We start from the raw sequence: 16,253 nt of genomic DNA on the forward strand, positions 1-16,253 counted from the left end.
CATATTTTGTGCAATACCATAAACCTTGAATAAAACTATGGGACACATATGAAGTGCCATTAGTGGTTCTGTTAGTGTTCCCAAAAGTCAGAGAAGAATCATGACATTACAAGAAAAAGTTGAATTGTTTAATATGTGTGGTAGATTGAGGTCTGCAGCTGTGGTTGCCTGCCATGTAAAGATAAATGGATCCAGTATAAAGGACCACTATGAAAAAAAAAAGAAAGGAAATTCTTGAAGCAATCACTGCAACTACGCTAGCAGACTCACAGGTACAAAAACCTTGCATTTTTTGTAAAATACCTTTTAATCTCATATTAAAAATGTAGGTTTTATGTGGGTGCGGAATTGCTATAAGAAAGGCATAGCTATAGGCTCTAACATGATTCGAGAGAAAGTGAAGTCATATGATAACTTAAAGCAAAAGGAAGGTGAAAGATCTAAAGTTGGAGAATTTAATGCCAGCAAAAGATGGTTTGATTATTTTAGAAGGACGTTTGGCTTAAAAAAAACATCAAGATAACAGGAGAAGCAGCTCTGTCAACTAAAAGGCAGCAGATGAGTTCCCCGATGCCATTCAAAAAATCATTGAGGAGAAAAGATGACTACCTGAATAGGTTTTGAATGCAGATGAAAGGGTCCTATTCTGGAAAAAAAAAATGCTCTAAAGGACATTTATTAGTAAGGAAGAAAAGCGAGCACCAGGATTTAAGGCAGGGAGAGATGGGCCAAATCTACTGTTTTGTGCAAATGCCCTTGGGTTTATGATCAGGACAGTCCTTATCTATGAAGCTGATGATCCCTAAGCCTTGAAGGGAAAAGAGCAATGCCAGCTTCCAGCCTTTTGGTTGTACAAGAAAGCCCAGACAATAAGAACAGTTTTTCTGAATTGGTTCCATCCTTGCTTTGTTCCTGAATGCAGGAAGTACCTTGCCAGTAAGGGATTGCCTTTAGAAGTTCTTTTGATGTTGGACATTGCCCCCGGCCAACCAGAACCCCGAGCTCAACACCAAAGACATTATAGTGGTCTACTTGTCCCCAAACACAATGTTTCTAGTTTAGCCTCTAGATCAGGGGTTCATAAGAACCTTTAATGCTCATTATACACAGTAATATATGGAAGGGACTGTCAATAGTTTGGAAGAGAACCGCAATAGAGAGAATATCATAAAAGTGTGGAAGGATTATACCACTGAAGATGCCATCATTGTTACAGAAAAATCATGAAAGCCACCAAGCCCAAAAAAATAAATTCTTGCTGGGAAAACCGTGTTCAGATGTTATACACAATACGATTTATGACAGAGTCAATCAAGGAAATCATTAAAGAGGTTGCAGATGTGGCAAAAAAGGTGGGGCGTGCAGGTTCTCAAGATATGGATCTTGAAGAAATTCATGAACTAATACACACCACACCAGAAGAATTAACAGAGGATGACATGATGGAAATGAATGCTTCTGAGCCAGTGCTAGACGATAAAGAAGAAGACAGCAGAAGCAATGCCAGAAACAAATCAACACTAGACAATCTGGCAGAAGGCTCTGATTGATTATTCAAGACTGTTTTTGAGTTTGATGACATGGACCCTTCTATGATATGAGAACTGAAAATAAAGCAAATGGAGGAAGAAGGATTGGTACTGGGTTAGAAACATTTTGGGAGGAATGAAAAAGCAAAAAAGAGAAAATCACAATGTATTTTGGTAAAGTTACACTGAGTGGGCCTGCTTCTCCCACAACCTTTCCCACCTCCTTCACCTCTTCTGCCTCTGCTACCTTTGGGACAAGACCAACTCCTCCTTTTCTTTCTCCTCCTGAGTCTCCTCAGTGTGAAGACAAGGATGAATACCTATATGATGATTTATATCTACTTCATGAAGCAAATAATCATCATGCCATACAGTTAAAACAAAAACTATTTTATGTGTGTGTCTTCATGTGAGAAATTTAGTAACCACATAGCACGAACTGTATGAGATATTTTTGTATCAACTTCATCATCAGCAACATCGCCTATGTATTCATCCTGTAGATGAATACAAGTGCAAGTCTTGTATGGGAGCAAATAGCCTAACCTTACACAGGTGTAAAGTGAGTGATATGTAATACAAAATTAATAAGGTGTTAGTTGTATAACTTTGCTTTCAAAGAATTACATTATCATACAGTATGCCTCTCTCTCTTTCGTTATTGGTAAAAACTGTTGATAAGCAGTTCCTATTATCACAGGTGTTTTTTTAATGTAACAATGTTTCCAATACTGTATTATGAATATAGCTGTAATACGGTATGCCATAAAAAACTTATAACAATTAATTCATTTAATGTATGGTCTGGGCCACCATAAGGCAATCATATTAATTATAGTAGACTATCATAAAGCAATCATATTGCTGCTTCTTTGTATCAGTGCATGAACTGTATTCCTGTAAATAAATATGAATTTCTTTTTCACAGCTTTTCATTTTTGATATCTAGTGTTAGTAACATATATAACGTCTACAGTGTTTTGTATCCTAAGACAATATTGATGTAGGCACTGACAATTCATCTTTCAGAGGATGTAAACTTACGATACTGATACAGTACAGTACTGTAAATGTATTTTCTCTTATAATTTTATCAATAATATTTTCTTTTCTCCAGCTTACTTTGTTGTAAGAATATAGTACATAATACATTTAATATACAAAATATGTGTTGATTAAGAATTTATTTTATTGGTAAGGCTTATAGTCAACAGCAGGCTATTACAGTAGTTACATTTTTGAGGAGTCAAGTTATACACAGATTTTCACCCACACAGCTGATTGGTGCCCCTAACTCTCATGTTGTTCAAGAGTCAACTGTAATGACATAGAAGACTATATATGGTATACATTAAGTTAAAAATAGCTTATGAAAACTTATGTATAGCAGAGCCATTATTTTGTTTTAAAATGTTCATAAAATTATGCATCTATAAATTATGTATTTATAAGTATACATAAACATTAACTGCATGCATGGGTAAACGATAGGAGAAATATACACCAAAAAGTTAACTGTATTTATCAGTTGTTACTGAGATTACAACAATTTTGTTTCTTTGTGCTTTTCTACGTTTTCAATTTTTTCTGCAATTAACCTGCGTTCATTTTCAGAAGAAACAAGCTATAAAAATAATACAAATAAGCATGTTAAAAGTGATTTGTTGATTAGTCTATAATTCCCAATAGATTGAGTTCATTCCACAGGGAATCTTTTGGTGGCATTGAGGGAGTTTCCACATTCTCTTCACAAACAGGTTTGAAGATGGGAAGAAATAAATATCTTTCCTTCCAAACTGCATTGTTCACAGAAAAATAACATGAGACAAACAGTTGTGTTTGACATTTTTGTTCTTGTATCTTAAGAGTTCTTCATGAAAATTTATATCTTATGACATCTCTGCATCTTCTTATAAGAACTGGGTGAGAATACAGTGCTTTATTTTATTGCCATTATTCTTTCCATGAAAAGTGATAGAACATATCATTTTAGTAACAAGCGTTTCTCATGAGCTGTCAAAATATCTTCAAATTTTTTTGAGATGATTTATCTATCAAATGGAACAGAAAAGAATCCTAACTGAATAGCTAAATAAAAATGTTGTTCAACTCCTTCAACCCCTTGTGGATACAAGGCTATATATCTATAGAATGAAGATTTGAACCCATGCTATAATATAGTCTGTGTGCTTCACCACTATGCTATGCCACCTACTAAATAGCTAAGATGAATTATAGTCTCATAGGCTGTGGGCAGAAATGCACCTCAGAAATTCCAATGCTGTACAAAAGAGAATCTTAAAATGAAGGTCATACAGTGGCTTAGGCTTATCACTTAGTAATTTAGAAGTAGAATTCAGACTCAAGCTTTTAAAATTTTGTTACATTTCTGTTAACATTTATTTTGCCAGGATAATGAATTATAGAATCAATCTGTTTAATAATTTGTGTCTTTGAAAGTAAAATTCATTCTGACCTTTATTTTATTATGGGAACTTCACAGAATCAGTTAAAAGTTAGAAATTATAGTTAAGGGGCTTTTCAAGTCTTTTAAAGACCTTTAAAGGGAGGTTATGCCTTCCCCTTCAGTGTGGTTCTTGTTGAGATATTAGTTTTCTAGAAATATGCAGAAAAGAGTTCACCACATCTGCTGAGAACCACACCTCACTGTTGTGTTCTTGGAGGAGTATAAAATCAGGATAATCTTGTACTTGCAGTGGTTTGACAGCAGTGTGCTTGCTCGACGATTACTGTCAATGTGACCAGCCTCTCTGTTGGTGTTTCTCCATGTCTAAAATAAATCCCAAATTTTCTCTTTTCCTATTTCCAGTGAAAATGAAGAACTGCTTTCCTCAAAACAGCCTCTCTTTTAAAGTGGAAAAACTCCAGGTGTCTTTTTATAGAAAATACCCGAATTCTTCTATATATTTTTATGGTTCAAAGATTATTTTCATTAGAGCTGAATTTTTCGCAAATATTGTTATTCTTCCTTTTGAATTACAGAGTGAAAGCTTTGAGATGTTTCAGCCGAGCACACACTTAGGGAGGGAATCTTCAGCTACGTCTATACAGAATTGATGTCTACGTTACAGAAGTATACATATGTGTTGGACTGACAACCACTTGGGTGGTCTTGTCATACAACCCTGGGGGCTGCAAATCCAAGATTGGTAAATATTGTCTTCAATGGTTATATATTTCATTAGCTGTTTATTAAAGGGTCGACCTTTTAGATGCTAAGAGAGGGTGTTGAATACATAAAACATATTTTATGTTCAGACTTGTGCATAATTTATCATTCATGAAATGCACTGTGATGGTGAGGACTGAAGCTTTTTCTTTGGGGTCTCCACAGGATCCAGCCTTCTCACTTTCTTTCCAGGCTTATGGAACTCGTGGATACATTTTATTTTGGGGCTCTTATCTGCCTTGACTGCTGTCTTTATGTTAGTCATTACCTATTACTGTGGTTCATCTTTTCTCATTTGATTTGCCTTTTAAACAAAATTTATAATTTTTACTATTTAAATTGAATCCACCTTTTCAAAAACACTGGTTATTTTTCCTACTTTGGGGCCATTTGTAATGTTTCATTCCACCCTGACTTTGATAGTCCCGTTTGTAATCCCCAAAAGTACAGGAAAAGAAAAATCCTTCCAATCATTTTATAATTATGAGCCTCTGAAATATTAAAAACATTCTTGGTTAACCACATAATTGTCTACCTTGGCATGTTGAATGGGAGCTCTTGAATCTATTCCAAATGTGCAAATAAGCTGGCTAGTGTTTTTGTTTCTTCTCTAGTCTTGAAAGAGTGATTATTTTAGCATCTTGAGTGCAGCACCAGAATTAGAAGATCTATGTGTGACTGAGCTAAGAATGATAGTGCTGTAATGTAGAAGGCACTAAATACATATTTATTGACTGAACGCATATGTTCACATTGGACAATTTATTGGGGAAATTAAAGATTCCATTAGAAATTTGGAGTGGCTTGGAAGAATGTATAATCAAAAGGATCTGTTATGAATTTGAGGAGATTTTGATGAATATACAATCAAATAACATAATAGTAATGGACATAGAACAGCTGAAATGGGATTGTAACTTACTGTCTTATTAGTCTATACAGTAATATCTTGGAAAGAATGACATATATCACCAATACCAAAGAGAGTTCAGTTTTCATTCAATAAAAAAGACATGAAGGAGTTCCTGAGAAAAGGTGAAACTACATCTGAACCTGAACGAGTGTGTCTATCATCCTTCATGTAATACTACATATATTTTAAAAGCCTTTTTATCAAGTCTTTACTTCTTGAAATTATCTATATTTATTATCATTAGTGTGTTTTAAACAAGAGAAGCTCTAAGCTTTACTATTTGTTGAGTAAGGGCCATCTGAAATAGAGGAATATGACTTTGTCATATAATACCAGTTTTCACGATCTTTGTTCATTTTTTCCTTTATCTATTCTGTTATTGCAGGAAACAGCCTGAGTGGATATGATGGAAGCAAACAAGACGCAGGTGACGGAGTTTGTTCTCACAGGACTGACAGATCGTCCAGGGATGCAGTTTCCCCTGTTCCTGGTGTTCTTGGTCATCTATCTCACCACCATGGTGGGCAACCTCGGACTGATTTTCCTCATCTGGAAGGACCCTCATCTTCACACTCCCATGTACTTATTCCTTGGCAGTTTGGCCTTTGCAGATGCTTGTTCCTCATCCTCTGTGACTCCCAGGATGTTTGTCAGCATCTTAGACAAAAGTCAAGTGATATCCCTCTTTGAGTGCATGGCCCAGTATTATTTTTTTGGTTCCAGTGCCACCACAGAGTGTTTCCTCTTGGTAGTGATGGCCTATGACCGCTATGCAGCCATATGCAACCCCTTGCTTTATCCAGTGGTGATGTCCAACCGACTCTGTACCTGGTTGATAAGTGTGTCATATGCGATTGGTTTTCTGCATCCCGTCATTCATGTGGGATTATTGTTTAGATTAACCTTCTGCAGGTCCAATATAATACCTCATTTCTACTGTGAAATTTTGTCACTATATACAATTTCTTGCACTGACCCATCTCTTAATGCATTGGTGATTTTTATTTTTGCTGCTTGTATACAAGCTTTTACTTTTACGACCATCATGGGGTCTTATACCCGTGTCCTCTTTGCCATCCTGAGAAAGAAGTCTGAAAAGGGCAGGAGCAGAGCCTTCTCCACGTGCAGCGCCCACCTGCTCTCTGTCTCTTTGTTCTATGGCACTCTCTTCTTCATGTATGTGCGTCCTGGGTCTGGGCCAGATCAATATCAGGATAAAATGTATTCATTGTTCTACACGGTTATAATCCCCCTGCTAAACCCCTTTATTTATAGCCTAAGAAACAAGGAAGTTTTAGGTGCATTGAGAAAAGTGATAAAGAAATATTTGGGGAAAGCTTTCATTATTCCTTAAATCTCATTCTGTTTAAATAAAGCATAATGTGTCCCTGGGTTTTGCATGTAGTGGGGACTTAATCTATAATCGTTAAATGGGGGCGCCTGGGTGGCGCAGTCGGTTAAGCGTCCGACTTCAGCCAGGTCAAGATCTCGCGGTCCGTGGGTTCGAGCCCCGCGTCGGGCTCTGGGCTGATGGCTCAGAGCCTGGAGCCTGTTTCCGATTCTGTGTCTCCCTCTCTCTCTGTCCCTCCCCCGTTCATGCTCTGTCTCTCTCTGTCCCAAAAATAAATAAACGTTGAAAAAAAAATATTTATAATCGTTAAATGAATGAATAAAACATTTAGAGTAGACTTTTCTTCATCATAAGTTGTGATAATCAAAATAATTAATGAGCATGGTAAAGACAGGCTCCATTTACTTTGTGTTGTTGTTGTTTTTAATCCATCCTCAAAGATAAAAATAAAACAGGAATCTCCAAATTACTATGTCTTTGTAATTTGAATGAGCTTTTGTGCTCCAGATACACACATTTTAAAACTTTTTGAACTTATATTCTTTTACAGGAAGAATTAGCATATGTAAATCCTCTTTAAACACTGCTCAAGCCCTCCTAGATAATTCTTGACTAAGTAATTTTCAAGATTTTATAGATATATATATCTTTGATAGATGTTTATAACTATGCAAATGCTATGTGCACCAACGTAATACTGTTAGACTAAATATGACACTAATTCTTCTTGAGGCATTTAATGTAATATATCTGGGACATTTACAATGTTGAATATTAACTTGCATTTGCATGGAATTCAATGAAAGATATGAAAATCAAGCAATTAATTACTTAAAATAATCTCTTTTCCTGCAATATAGTGAATAGCTCTGAGTTCTTTAAAATTTTCTTTTTAATTTATTGAGTAATCTCACTGAGAACCTTGTTTCCAGAACAGATATACCAGTTGAATACTTTTTTCCCCTGTAATTGACAACTACCTGAGGTAGCAAGTGTGCTTGATCTTTTCCTTACAAATGTTACCTGTGTTTTCCATCTGGCCCTGCAGCCTCTTTGGTCTCCTGACTTTATTACATATGGCCTTTCGAATACCCTAGTGAAAAACAAGAAAAGATACCCCCATATACATGACACATCCCTCTAACACCTGGTCTATTATTTCGATTTGAGGATAGAAACAATTTGTTGAGTCACTGAACAACAAAATCCGAGGTGGGGCCCACTGGCTTCACTACCGTGTGTTTGGGGTTTGGGGCTCTATTTCCTCAGACATGCTCCTCTCACTGCACCTAAGCTCTGTCTTCTGCTCTATGGGCTCATTGGAACCACATTTCTCTCTATGGGTGCCAAGCATCTGTTAAGTTTCTGTCTCCACCTCTCCACAGTCAAGGCCAGTGGCGAAACTTTTTTTCTTTGTAAGTATTGGCTGTGTATCATGGTTATCTGTCAATGTGTAGATGTTCTCTGTCATCTTTATTTTTTCTAACAGAGCTGTCACTAAGGTGGGGTGTAACCCAGCAGCAGATTGGTACATTCTTCTGTGGTTTTGTCAGCACGGGTTGATACATAGCAGGACTGCTATCTTCACAGGTCCCCTGGAGAAACAGCCATAACGAGTTCCATGGTCCATGGGGATAATTTTTTTTTGCAAATGTTAAGCTATGCAATTTAAATATCCCATTTTATTGTGTTTGTTTTCATGGTGTTTAAAGTTGGAAAAAGCTAGTACTTGACTTTTTAGAGATTCTTTAAGAGGAGACTTTCTAAATTTATTTACTTCCTTTTCACCAGAGATATTCCAGGTTTGGTGAACTCACCTCTTCTTGTTTTTCTTATATTTTTTTTTTGTTTTTTTTTCTATGACTAGAGGGTCTTAAACTTGCTACTTTGTTACAAAGAAGACATGTCATTAAAGGGGACAAGCTCACCTCTTGTGGACCTGGGAGGTTAGGGGAAAGACAGAAGATGGCAATAGTGAAAGAAGAATCAGACTTGCAGGTTTTAATGTCTCCCTCTGGAGAGGACTGGGATTTGGAAGGCAGGGGGCAAATTGATAGTATGGAGTAGTGTATTTTCTTTTGCTGTTTTAACAAATAACCATGAACAGTGGCTTAAAACAATACAGATTTATTACATTAGCTCTGTAACGCAGAAGTCTCACATGAATCTCATTGAATGAAAATCAAGGTGTTGGCAGGGTGAATTCCTTTTTGGAAGCTTTGGGTGAGACTTTACTTCCTCCCCTTTTCCAGCTTCTAGAAGCTGCCTACATCCTTTAACTCATGGGCCCCTTCCTGCACCTTCAAAGCCAGCAGTGTTGCATCTCTCGGTGCCTGTCTTCTGTAGTCACAGTTTAGTCTTTAGACTCTGGCTCTTCTGCCTCCCTCTTCCGCTTTAATGACCTTTGTGATTGCATTGGACCTCTCCAGATAATGCGGAATAATCTCCCTATTTTAAGGTCAGCTTATGGGCAAATGTAACTCTACCTGCAAAATTAATAACCCCTTTCCATGCAACCTAACATATTTACACGTTCATATCTTTGATGGCCATTATTTTTCCTGCCACACAGACAGCCTTAGAAGAGAGGAACTTCTTCCTAGATTGCCAGTTAGGGCACTGGAAAAAAAAATTTCTTGCTCTTCTCCTTCCTTATTTGGCTACATCAAAATGAACTTCATCCTGAAGTGTGTGAAGGCAGGAGAGCCTTGATGTTTAGCTTAGAGGCTGCTTCCCCTCACTGCATTGCATGGCCAGCACCTGGAAATTCCTGCGTATCTGAAACTGGCTGGGAGACGCACTCCTGAAAAGTAATGTTAAAGGATGGACTAGGGCATGTAGATAGAGGGTATAATAGACACCCTAAGAGAGTTAGGAGAGTCAGAAAGCCTTTCAGGATAGTCAAGCCCTGTTCCATTCAAGAGAGACCAGATCACAAGTTCCAACAGGCCTTGACTTCGGCTGCAAAAGCTGAACAAATGAACAGTCTATAAGAGTGTGAGGATATTAGTAGGACCGAAGGTCCTAGGGACTTTCCTTCCACTCCCAACATGTAACATGTCACATGCTACCTCCCCCCCCCCATATTTTTATATGCCATCTCAGAGACAAAGATGAAAAAGATGTAAATTAATTTCTTTTCTTCCATGTAATGGTGGATCTTCTATACCTGTTCCATGGATTGTTCAACAAATCATTGACTAGAATTACAGACCTCAGTCATCTCCAGGCTGAGAACATGACCTCCTGATAGAAAGAATGGGAGATAGCAAGTTAACAGCCAAACAATTAAGTCCCCTTCTTGGACTCTGAATGTTTGAGTGTCACTTTTTCATGAGAACAGCACAATTCCAACAGTGATAACTCAGTTCACAGAGGTAGCCTGGGACATATTTGTGAAGACCAGATGCGGGAGGACATGACCAGAGTCTCTAGCCAAGTCTAAAAAAGAGCCTAAAGCTTGTCAGGCAGAAGCCAAGGCCAATGTGAGAAATCTGACGAAATTAGCAAGTGAAGGCATACTAATCGTCCAACAATCAGCTCATCCAGCAACTGTTTCCACTCAAGCCAGACAGGTGAGGCATAGATGGGGCTACAACTTGGGAGTGGGAGTGAACATGTGGGAGAGAAGAACACTCAAGAGAAATAGGGGTTGGGGTGAAATTCTACACTTTCTGACACCTTATCAGAGACAACTGCTTAATCTCCAGATATTTCTGACCCACCCTATATTTAGACATACACAAGGGTAGCCTTGCTGACCATGTAGCTGAGATCACTGGAATAGAGACAGGTTAAATACAGGGGCGGGAACAGCTTCCTAACAGGAGGAAAGACTTTCATCTAATATGTAGGTTTACTTAGCCAAACTTTGACAGTCTGTAACACAGTCTGTAACACAGAAAATCAGATTAAGGACAGAGGTCTTCTCACAAGTGGGTAGATCCCTCAAAAAGAGTCTTTTGAGTGGAGTATAGTTTACTAAGAAGAGAATGTAATGGGTTGGGAAGACAGAAGGAAAATTATTTGGGGGACATTTTGTAGAACAGCAAGCTGGTTCATTTACATTGACACTATCATGTTGATAAATACTCTGGATACGTTTCCAAAGTTCATGTACTCCATAAAATGGCAGATAAATCCTACAAAAATTGTATATTGGCAGTGTGTAATTATAACACGTGGCAAAATAATATATTTTAAAAATTCTTGGTTCCTAGACAAAGAACAGCTATAGCTAGATTTGATAGAGAAACCAGATTATCAACTGGAGATCCTAGCTTTTTCTTAGAATATAGGTTATACGGGAATTGGGTTTGACTCCCTTGGGAAAATGCTGAAAGTATTGTCTATGTGGGAAGAAGGGTAAAACAGGTAAATGATAATCAGAAACTGTAGTAGAATCAGTGGAAGAAACTGTTAGGTGATCACCAAATCCATTTTCTTTTCATCCTAGACACACAGCCTCTGTCTTCAGTTGACTGTAGTAATGTGATTGAGTTTAGGTTTGCAAGTGATATGTATCACTTACATTTCTGGCTCATAAGCACCTCACATTTGGAATCTCCTGTGCTTTCCCCTTCTAGCTTTATCCAAATGAAAACACAAACCCTGAAAGAAGTCATGTGTGGAAGACGCTTGAGTGACAGTTGGAAAGAGTATGGGACTCTGAATCATCAATTCCTTCAATTAAGACCATGTGCTTCATACTTATCATAAAGGAGAACTAAACTTCTATTATGTCGATCCACTAAAATATTGGCTATTATTTGTAAGTGTAATTAGTGTTACTATAAATTATATATATATATATATATATATATATATATATATATATATATATATACAATGCAAAAAAACAAACACCTCTTCAATTGTATACAGTTAGTTATTGGGTCTACTCTCTCAGTGTAGGGACATGGATATTTAGGGTTAACAATTTTAGTTGTTAGTCAATGTAGAATGAGTTATTTACACATGTCAAGTGGGGAGAGTGTGTGTGTAATGGATGATAGTGAAATGGTGTACATATTATAAAAATCAGTCTGGTGTCAGTGTGGAAAATGGACTGGAAGCCAGTGTTAGCAGATGCAGATAGTGTAGTTATGAGGTCACTTAATAAGCCCAGGCAAGAGATGAATGCATCATGGATTTTAGGATTAACTGTACAAATAGAAATTGTTGGTTTTAAGACATCTCTAGTACATAAAATCTAGAGGCCATCATCAAAAACATGGAATTGAGGGAGAGGCTAGTTTCACGAATATGTTTACGGTGTGCACAAATACTTATTTGGTGACCCTATTCCCCAAGACAGGGATTATTGGAAGAATACCAGGTTTGGGAGTGGACTAGAGAAAGATCTTAATTTTAGATCTGGACATGTTAATTCTAATATACCTTTGGGATTTCCAAGTGGACAAGTAGGGAGTTGGATAGCAGGATCATTAAAAGACATAAGAGGAAGGAAAACAAGCTTATTCAAACTCCATTCAGTGACGTTTTATAAATATACCCCTACAGTGAACCCTTAAGACACAATGTGTGCTTTAATTGTTGTAACTAGTTGTGTATAGATAATTTGATGATTAGCTCACAAGGCCCACTAGAACAACTTTGACTTCATTCTACTGGGAATCCTTTGGAAGCATTAAGGGAATTTCAGATTTTTTTAAAGAACAGATTTGCAGATAGAAGGAAGAAATGCTATCTCCCTCCAGTTTGGAGTTTCCAAGGAAAATCAATGCATAAATAATACTGCTTCATTTCTGTACCTTTTGTGTTACTTCAAGAAAACCGGGACATTTCCAATTTCCCATGATTTACAGGAAGTAGGTGAGAGTGCAGAGATTTTCATAAACTTCCTTAATATAATGTTGTAATATGTCTGTATAATAACAAACATCTAAGTAAGAAATAAAAATCCTAGGCAGGCTTTTTGCCTTTTTAAATCAGCAATGAAAATCTAGACAGAAGCAAATGTCTGTCTGAACATGTATTTTCAGTTAGAATTTTTACTCTGTAGATAACACATTTGGGGAGTTTTTAAATAATAAACTTTGATTAATAGAAAAATAAAAAATAGAGAAACTCAATAATAGTGATAAAAATTCAGGGTTCATTTCATCTTGTGAAGTTTTCTTAATTGAGACATAAGCTATAAGCTCAAATCTAACTTGTTTGTAATTTTTTCAGAATGAGAAATTCTGGCTTAAGTTTTGTGTCTGAGTATAATAAAAATTCTTTAATTTCATAAAATCATGAGTAGTAACCTCAAAAGTCTCATGAAATCACTGGTAATAACCTCAAAAATCTCCTTGTATTACTTATCACATACCTCTTGAGACAAAATTCACAGAGATTACTAATTCTTGGCCAAATTACACACTGTAGGAACTAAAACTAGGAATAACAAACATTTGGTTATTTGAGGTTATAAAGAAAGTTGGGCCAGGTTATGCAGGGCAAAAATCTCTTAAGTTCTTAATTTTCAATTAATATTTTTGCCTGTGTTGTACATATTAGGGTTCCTTGTGAGTATATATTCAAAAGTAAAAATTCTTAAACTCATGTTTTTAGTGAAGATAGAATAACATCTCAAAATCTAAAGGCTCTTTAGTCCTAGTTCTACATTAGACAAACTCAGTTTTTCTAATATATTCTCATGGTAAAAAAATTTTATGTTCCATCAGTATTGAGAAATATGACTATAAAATTATTAAAATGTTTTTTCATACAGGAAAATAATATAATCTGTATACCTGAATGTATTTATTTTTCTTTTTATGGTAATCTAAAGGGATCTATATTCACTGGAAAACTCTTTTTTAGAGTTCTTTCAGAGACTACCAATCATGAAAAAAATCAATGTCATTACTTCATGCAGACAGCAAATGTTATATTCACAACAGTGACTAAACAATAAGTATGCAGAAATAAATTTAATAAAAAAAATTACTAAAAGTGCAAAAAAAAGTCTAAAAAACTCTGTTGTTCTTTTTGAATCCCTATCTTATACAATGACAGATAACTTTGGAATATATAAAAAAAAATCATATCTCCTCTCAATGGCCAATGGTTGGCTCCCACTGACAGTTTCCAAAAGAAAATGCTAATTTCCATGAAGGCTATTTCTGTACAAAAATTTAGAGATGATTAGATCTTAATTTTACAATGTAATTTTCAGTGCCAAAACATCTCCTTGAAAAAGAAAACAATAGGATAATCATCATTCTTGTTTCCTTTCTCCATTAATATGCTGGAGACTATTCTTTCACTCATCTTTTTATGTATGTACACTGGTGTATATAGATACATGCACAAATAAATCAATTACATAATTTCATGTGAAAGAGATCATAATATGTATGTTGCTGTTCTCACAGAACTCTTTTTGTTTGTTTGTTTATTTATTTATTTTGACAAAGAGAGAGAGAGAGAGAGAGAGAGAGAGAGAGAGAGGTGCAGAGAGAGAAAGTCCCAAGCAGGTTCCGCACTGTCAGCTCAGAGCCTGACGTGGGGCTCAAACCCACCAACCATGAGATCATAATCTGAGCTGAAATTATGAGTTGCACCACCTGAGTGAGCTACCCAGGCACCCCAGAACTCTTACTTTGATTTCTCTCTTTCTCTCTCTTGTACTTCCCTCATTTCTACCTCTACTCTTATTCCAGAAAACCCAGTGCTATAAACTTCATTTCTATTATCCATATATAGTTCTTAAAACCTCTGTTAGATTGAAAAGGATTTTCATTAAGTTTACTTGTTACTTTAGGTGAATAATCAATTATCATTTTTATTATGGAAACTTCTGCATGTATATAAAAGTAGACAAAGGTAAAAATAAACAAAATTACTAATTAAATGAGAGGATCTCTTACAAATATATTAGTTACACAAAAACTACACTGCTTTTTATGATTCTTTTGTGACTGTTTCCACACTTAATTCTTTTATTTTACTGACTGTCCAGGTCATTTTCTTCTATGGCAGAAGAAAATAAGACACAGGTGACGGAGTTTGTTCTCATGGGACTTACAGATCTTCCAGGGCTGCAGGTCCCCCTGTTCCTGGTGTTCTTGGTCATCTATCTCACCACCATGGTGGGCAACCTTGGTCTGGTTGTTCTCATCTGGAAGGACACCCACCTTCACAACCCCATGTACTTATTCCTCGGCAGTTTGGCCTTTGCAGATGCCTGTACTTCATCCTCTGTAACTCCCAGGATGCTTGTAAATTTTTTATCCAAGAATCATGCGGTATCTCTTTCTGACTGTCTGGCTCAGTTTTACATTTTTGGTTCCAGTGCCACCACAGAGTGCTTCCTCCTGGTAGTGATGGCCTATGACCGCTATGTAGCCATTTGCAACCCTTTGCTTTATCCAGTCATGATGTCCAATAACCTCTGTACTCAGTTCATTGGCGTTTCATATTTTATTGGTTTTCTACATTCAGCAATTCATGTGGGTTTGTTATTTAGATTAACTTTCTGCAGGTCCAATGAAATACATTGTTTCTACTGTGAAATTATACAACTTTTCAAAATTTCTTGCACTGATCCTACAGTTAATACACTTCTGGTGTTAGTCTTTTCGGCCTTCGTACAAGTCTTCACTTTTACGACCATCATGGTGTCTTATACCCGTATCCTTTTTGCCATCCTGAAAAAGAAGTCTGAAAAGGGCAGGAGCAGAGCCTTCTCCACGTGCAGCGCCCACCTGCTCTCTGTTTCCTTGTTCTATGGCACTCTCTTCTTCATGTATGTGCGTCCTGGGTCTGGCTACACTGAAGATCATGATAAAATTTATTCTTTATTTTACACAATAATAATTCCTCTGCTAAATCCTTTTATTTACAGCTTGAGGAACAAAGAGGTTATAGGTGCCTTGAGAAGAATAATGAAGAAATAAATAGTGGCCAGACAATTTTCAAAATGTTTCTGTTTTACCTTCTGCTGATAAAAGCCCCAAGTCCTATAGATAAGTCACGACTCTGCCATTTCACCAGAAGGCTAATGGTCAGGGCACTCCATAAGCTCTGTGTGAAGCATCCCAGCTTCTGGTTATGCTTTCTTGGATATGGGTCCAGTTTGGGACATTACCTATATAATTAGCTTACTTAGACACATTGCACTTTATTTTTATCTGAACATTTAGCTTTTGCAAATTAGTTGTTTTCTAGGGCCTTCCAAAATTCCAGATAGTTACAGAAAATTGGCATATAGAATTCGTCATTTAGTTCATGAGTGAGCCCAGCCCATTGCTCTGGACC

The 16,253-nt window shown here is 36.6% G+C and overlaps 2 protein-coding genes across 2 annotated transcripts; both read left to right on the top strand.

Annotated features, from left to right (window-relative positions):
• Window positions 1-6,035: 6,035 nt before the first annotated feature.
• On the top strand, window positions 6,036-6,986 carry LOC101088354 (olfactory receptor 5AC1-like). Its single transcript, XM_011286021.3, has one exon. The coding sequence runs from the start codon at window positions 6,036-6,038 to the stop codon at window positions 6,984-6,986; it is 951 nt and encodes a 316-aa protein (XP_011284323.3).
• Window positions 6,987-14,968: 7,982 nt separating this feature from the next.
• On the top strand, window positions 14,969-15,892 carry LOC101083026 (olfactory receptor 5AC1-like). Its single transcript, XM_003991557.2, has one exon. It carries the CDS (start codon window positions 14,969-14,971, stop codon window positions 15,890-15,892), a length of 924 nt encoding a protein of 307 aa, XP_003991606.2.
• The last annotated feature ends 361 nt before the right edge of the window (window positions 15,893-16,253 follow it).

This window comes from Felis catus, chromosome C2 (assembly GCF_018350175.1).
Source record: "Felis catus isolate Fca126 chromosome C2, F.catus_Fca126_mat1.0, whole genome shotgun sequence".
NCBI lineage: Eukaryota > Metazoa > Chordata > Mammalia > Carnivora > Felidae > Felis > Felis catus.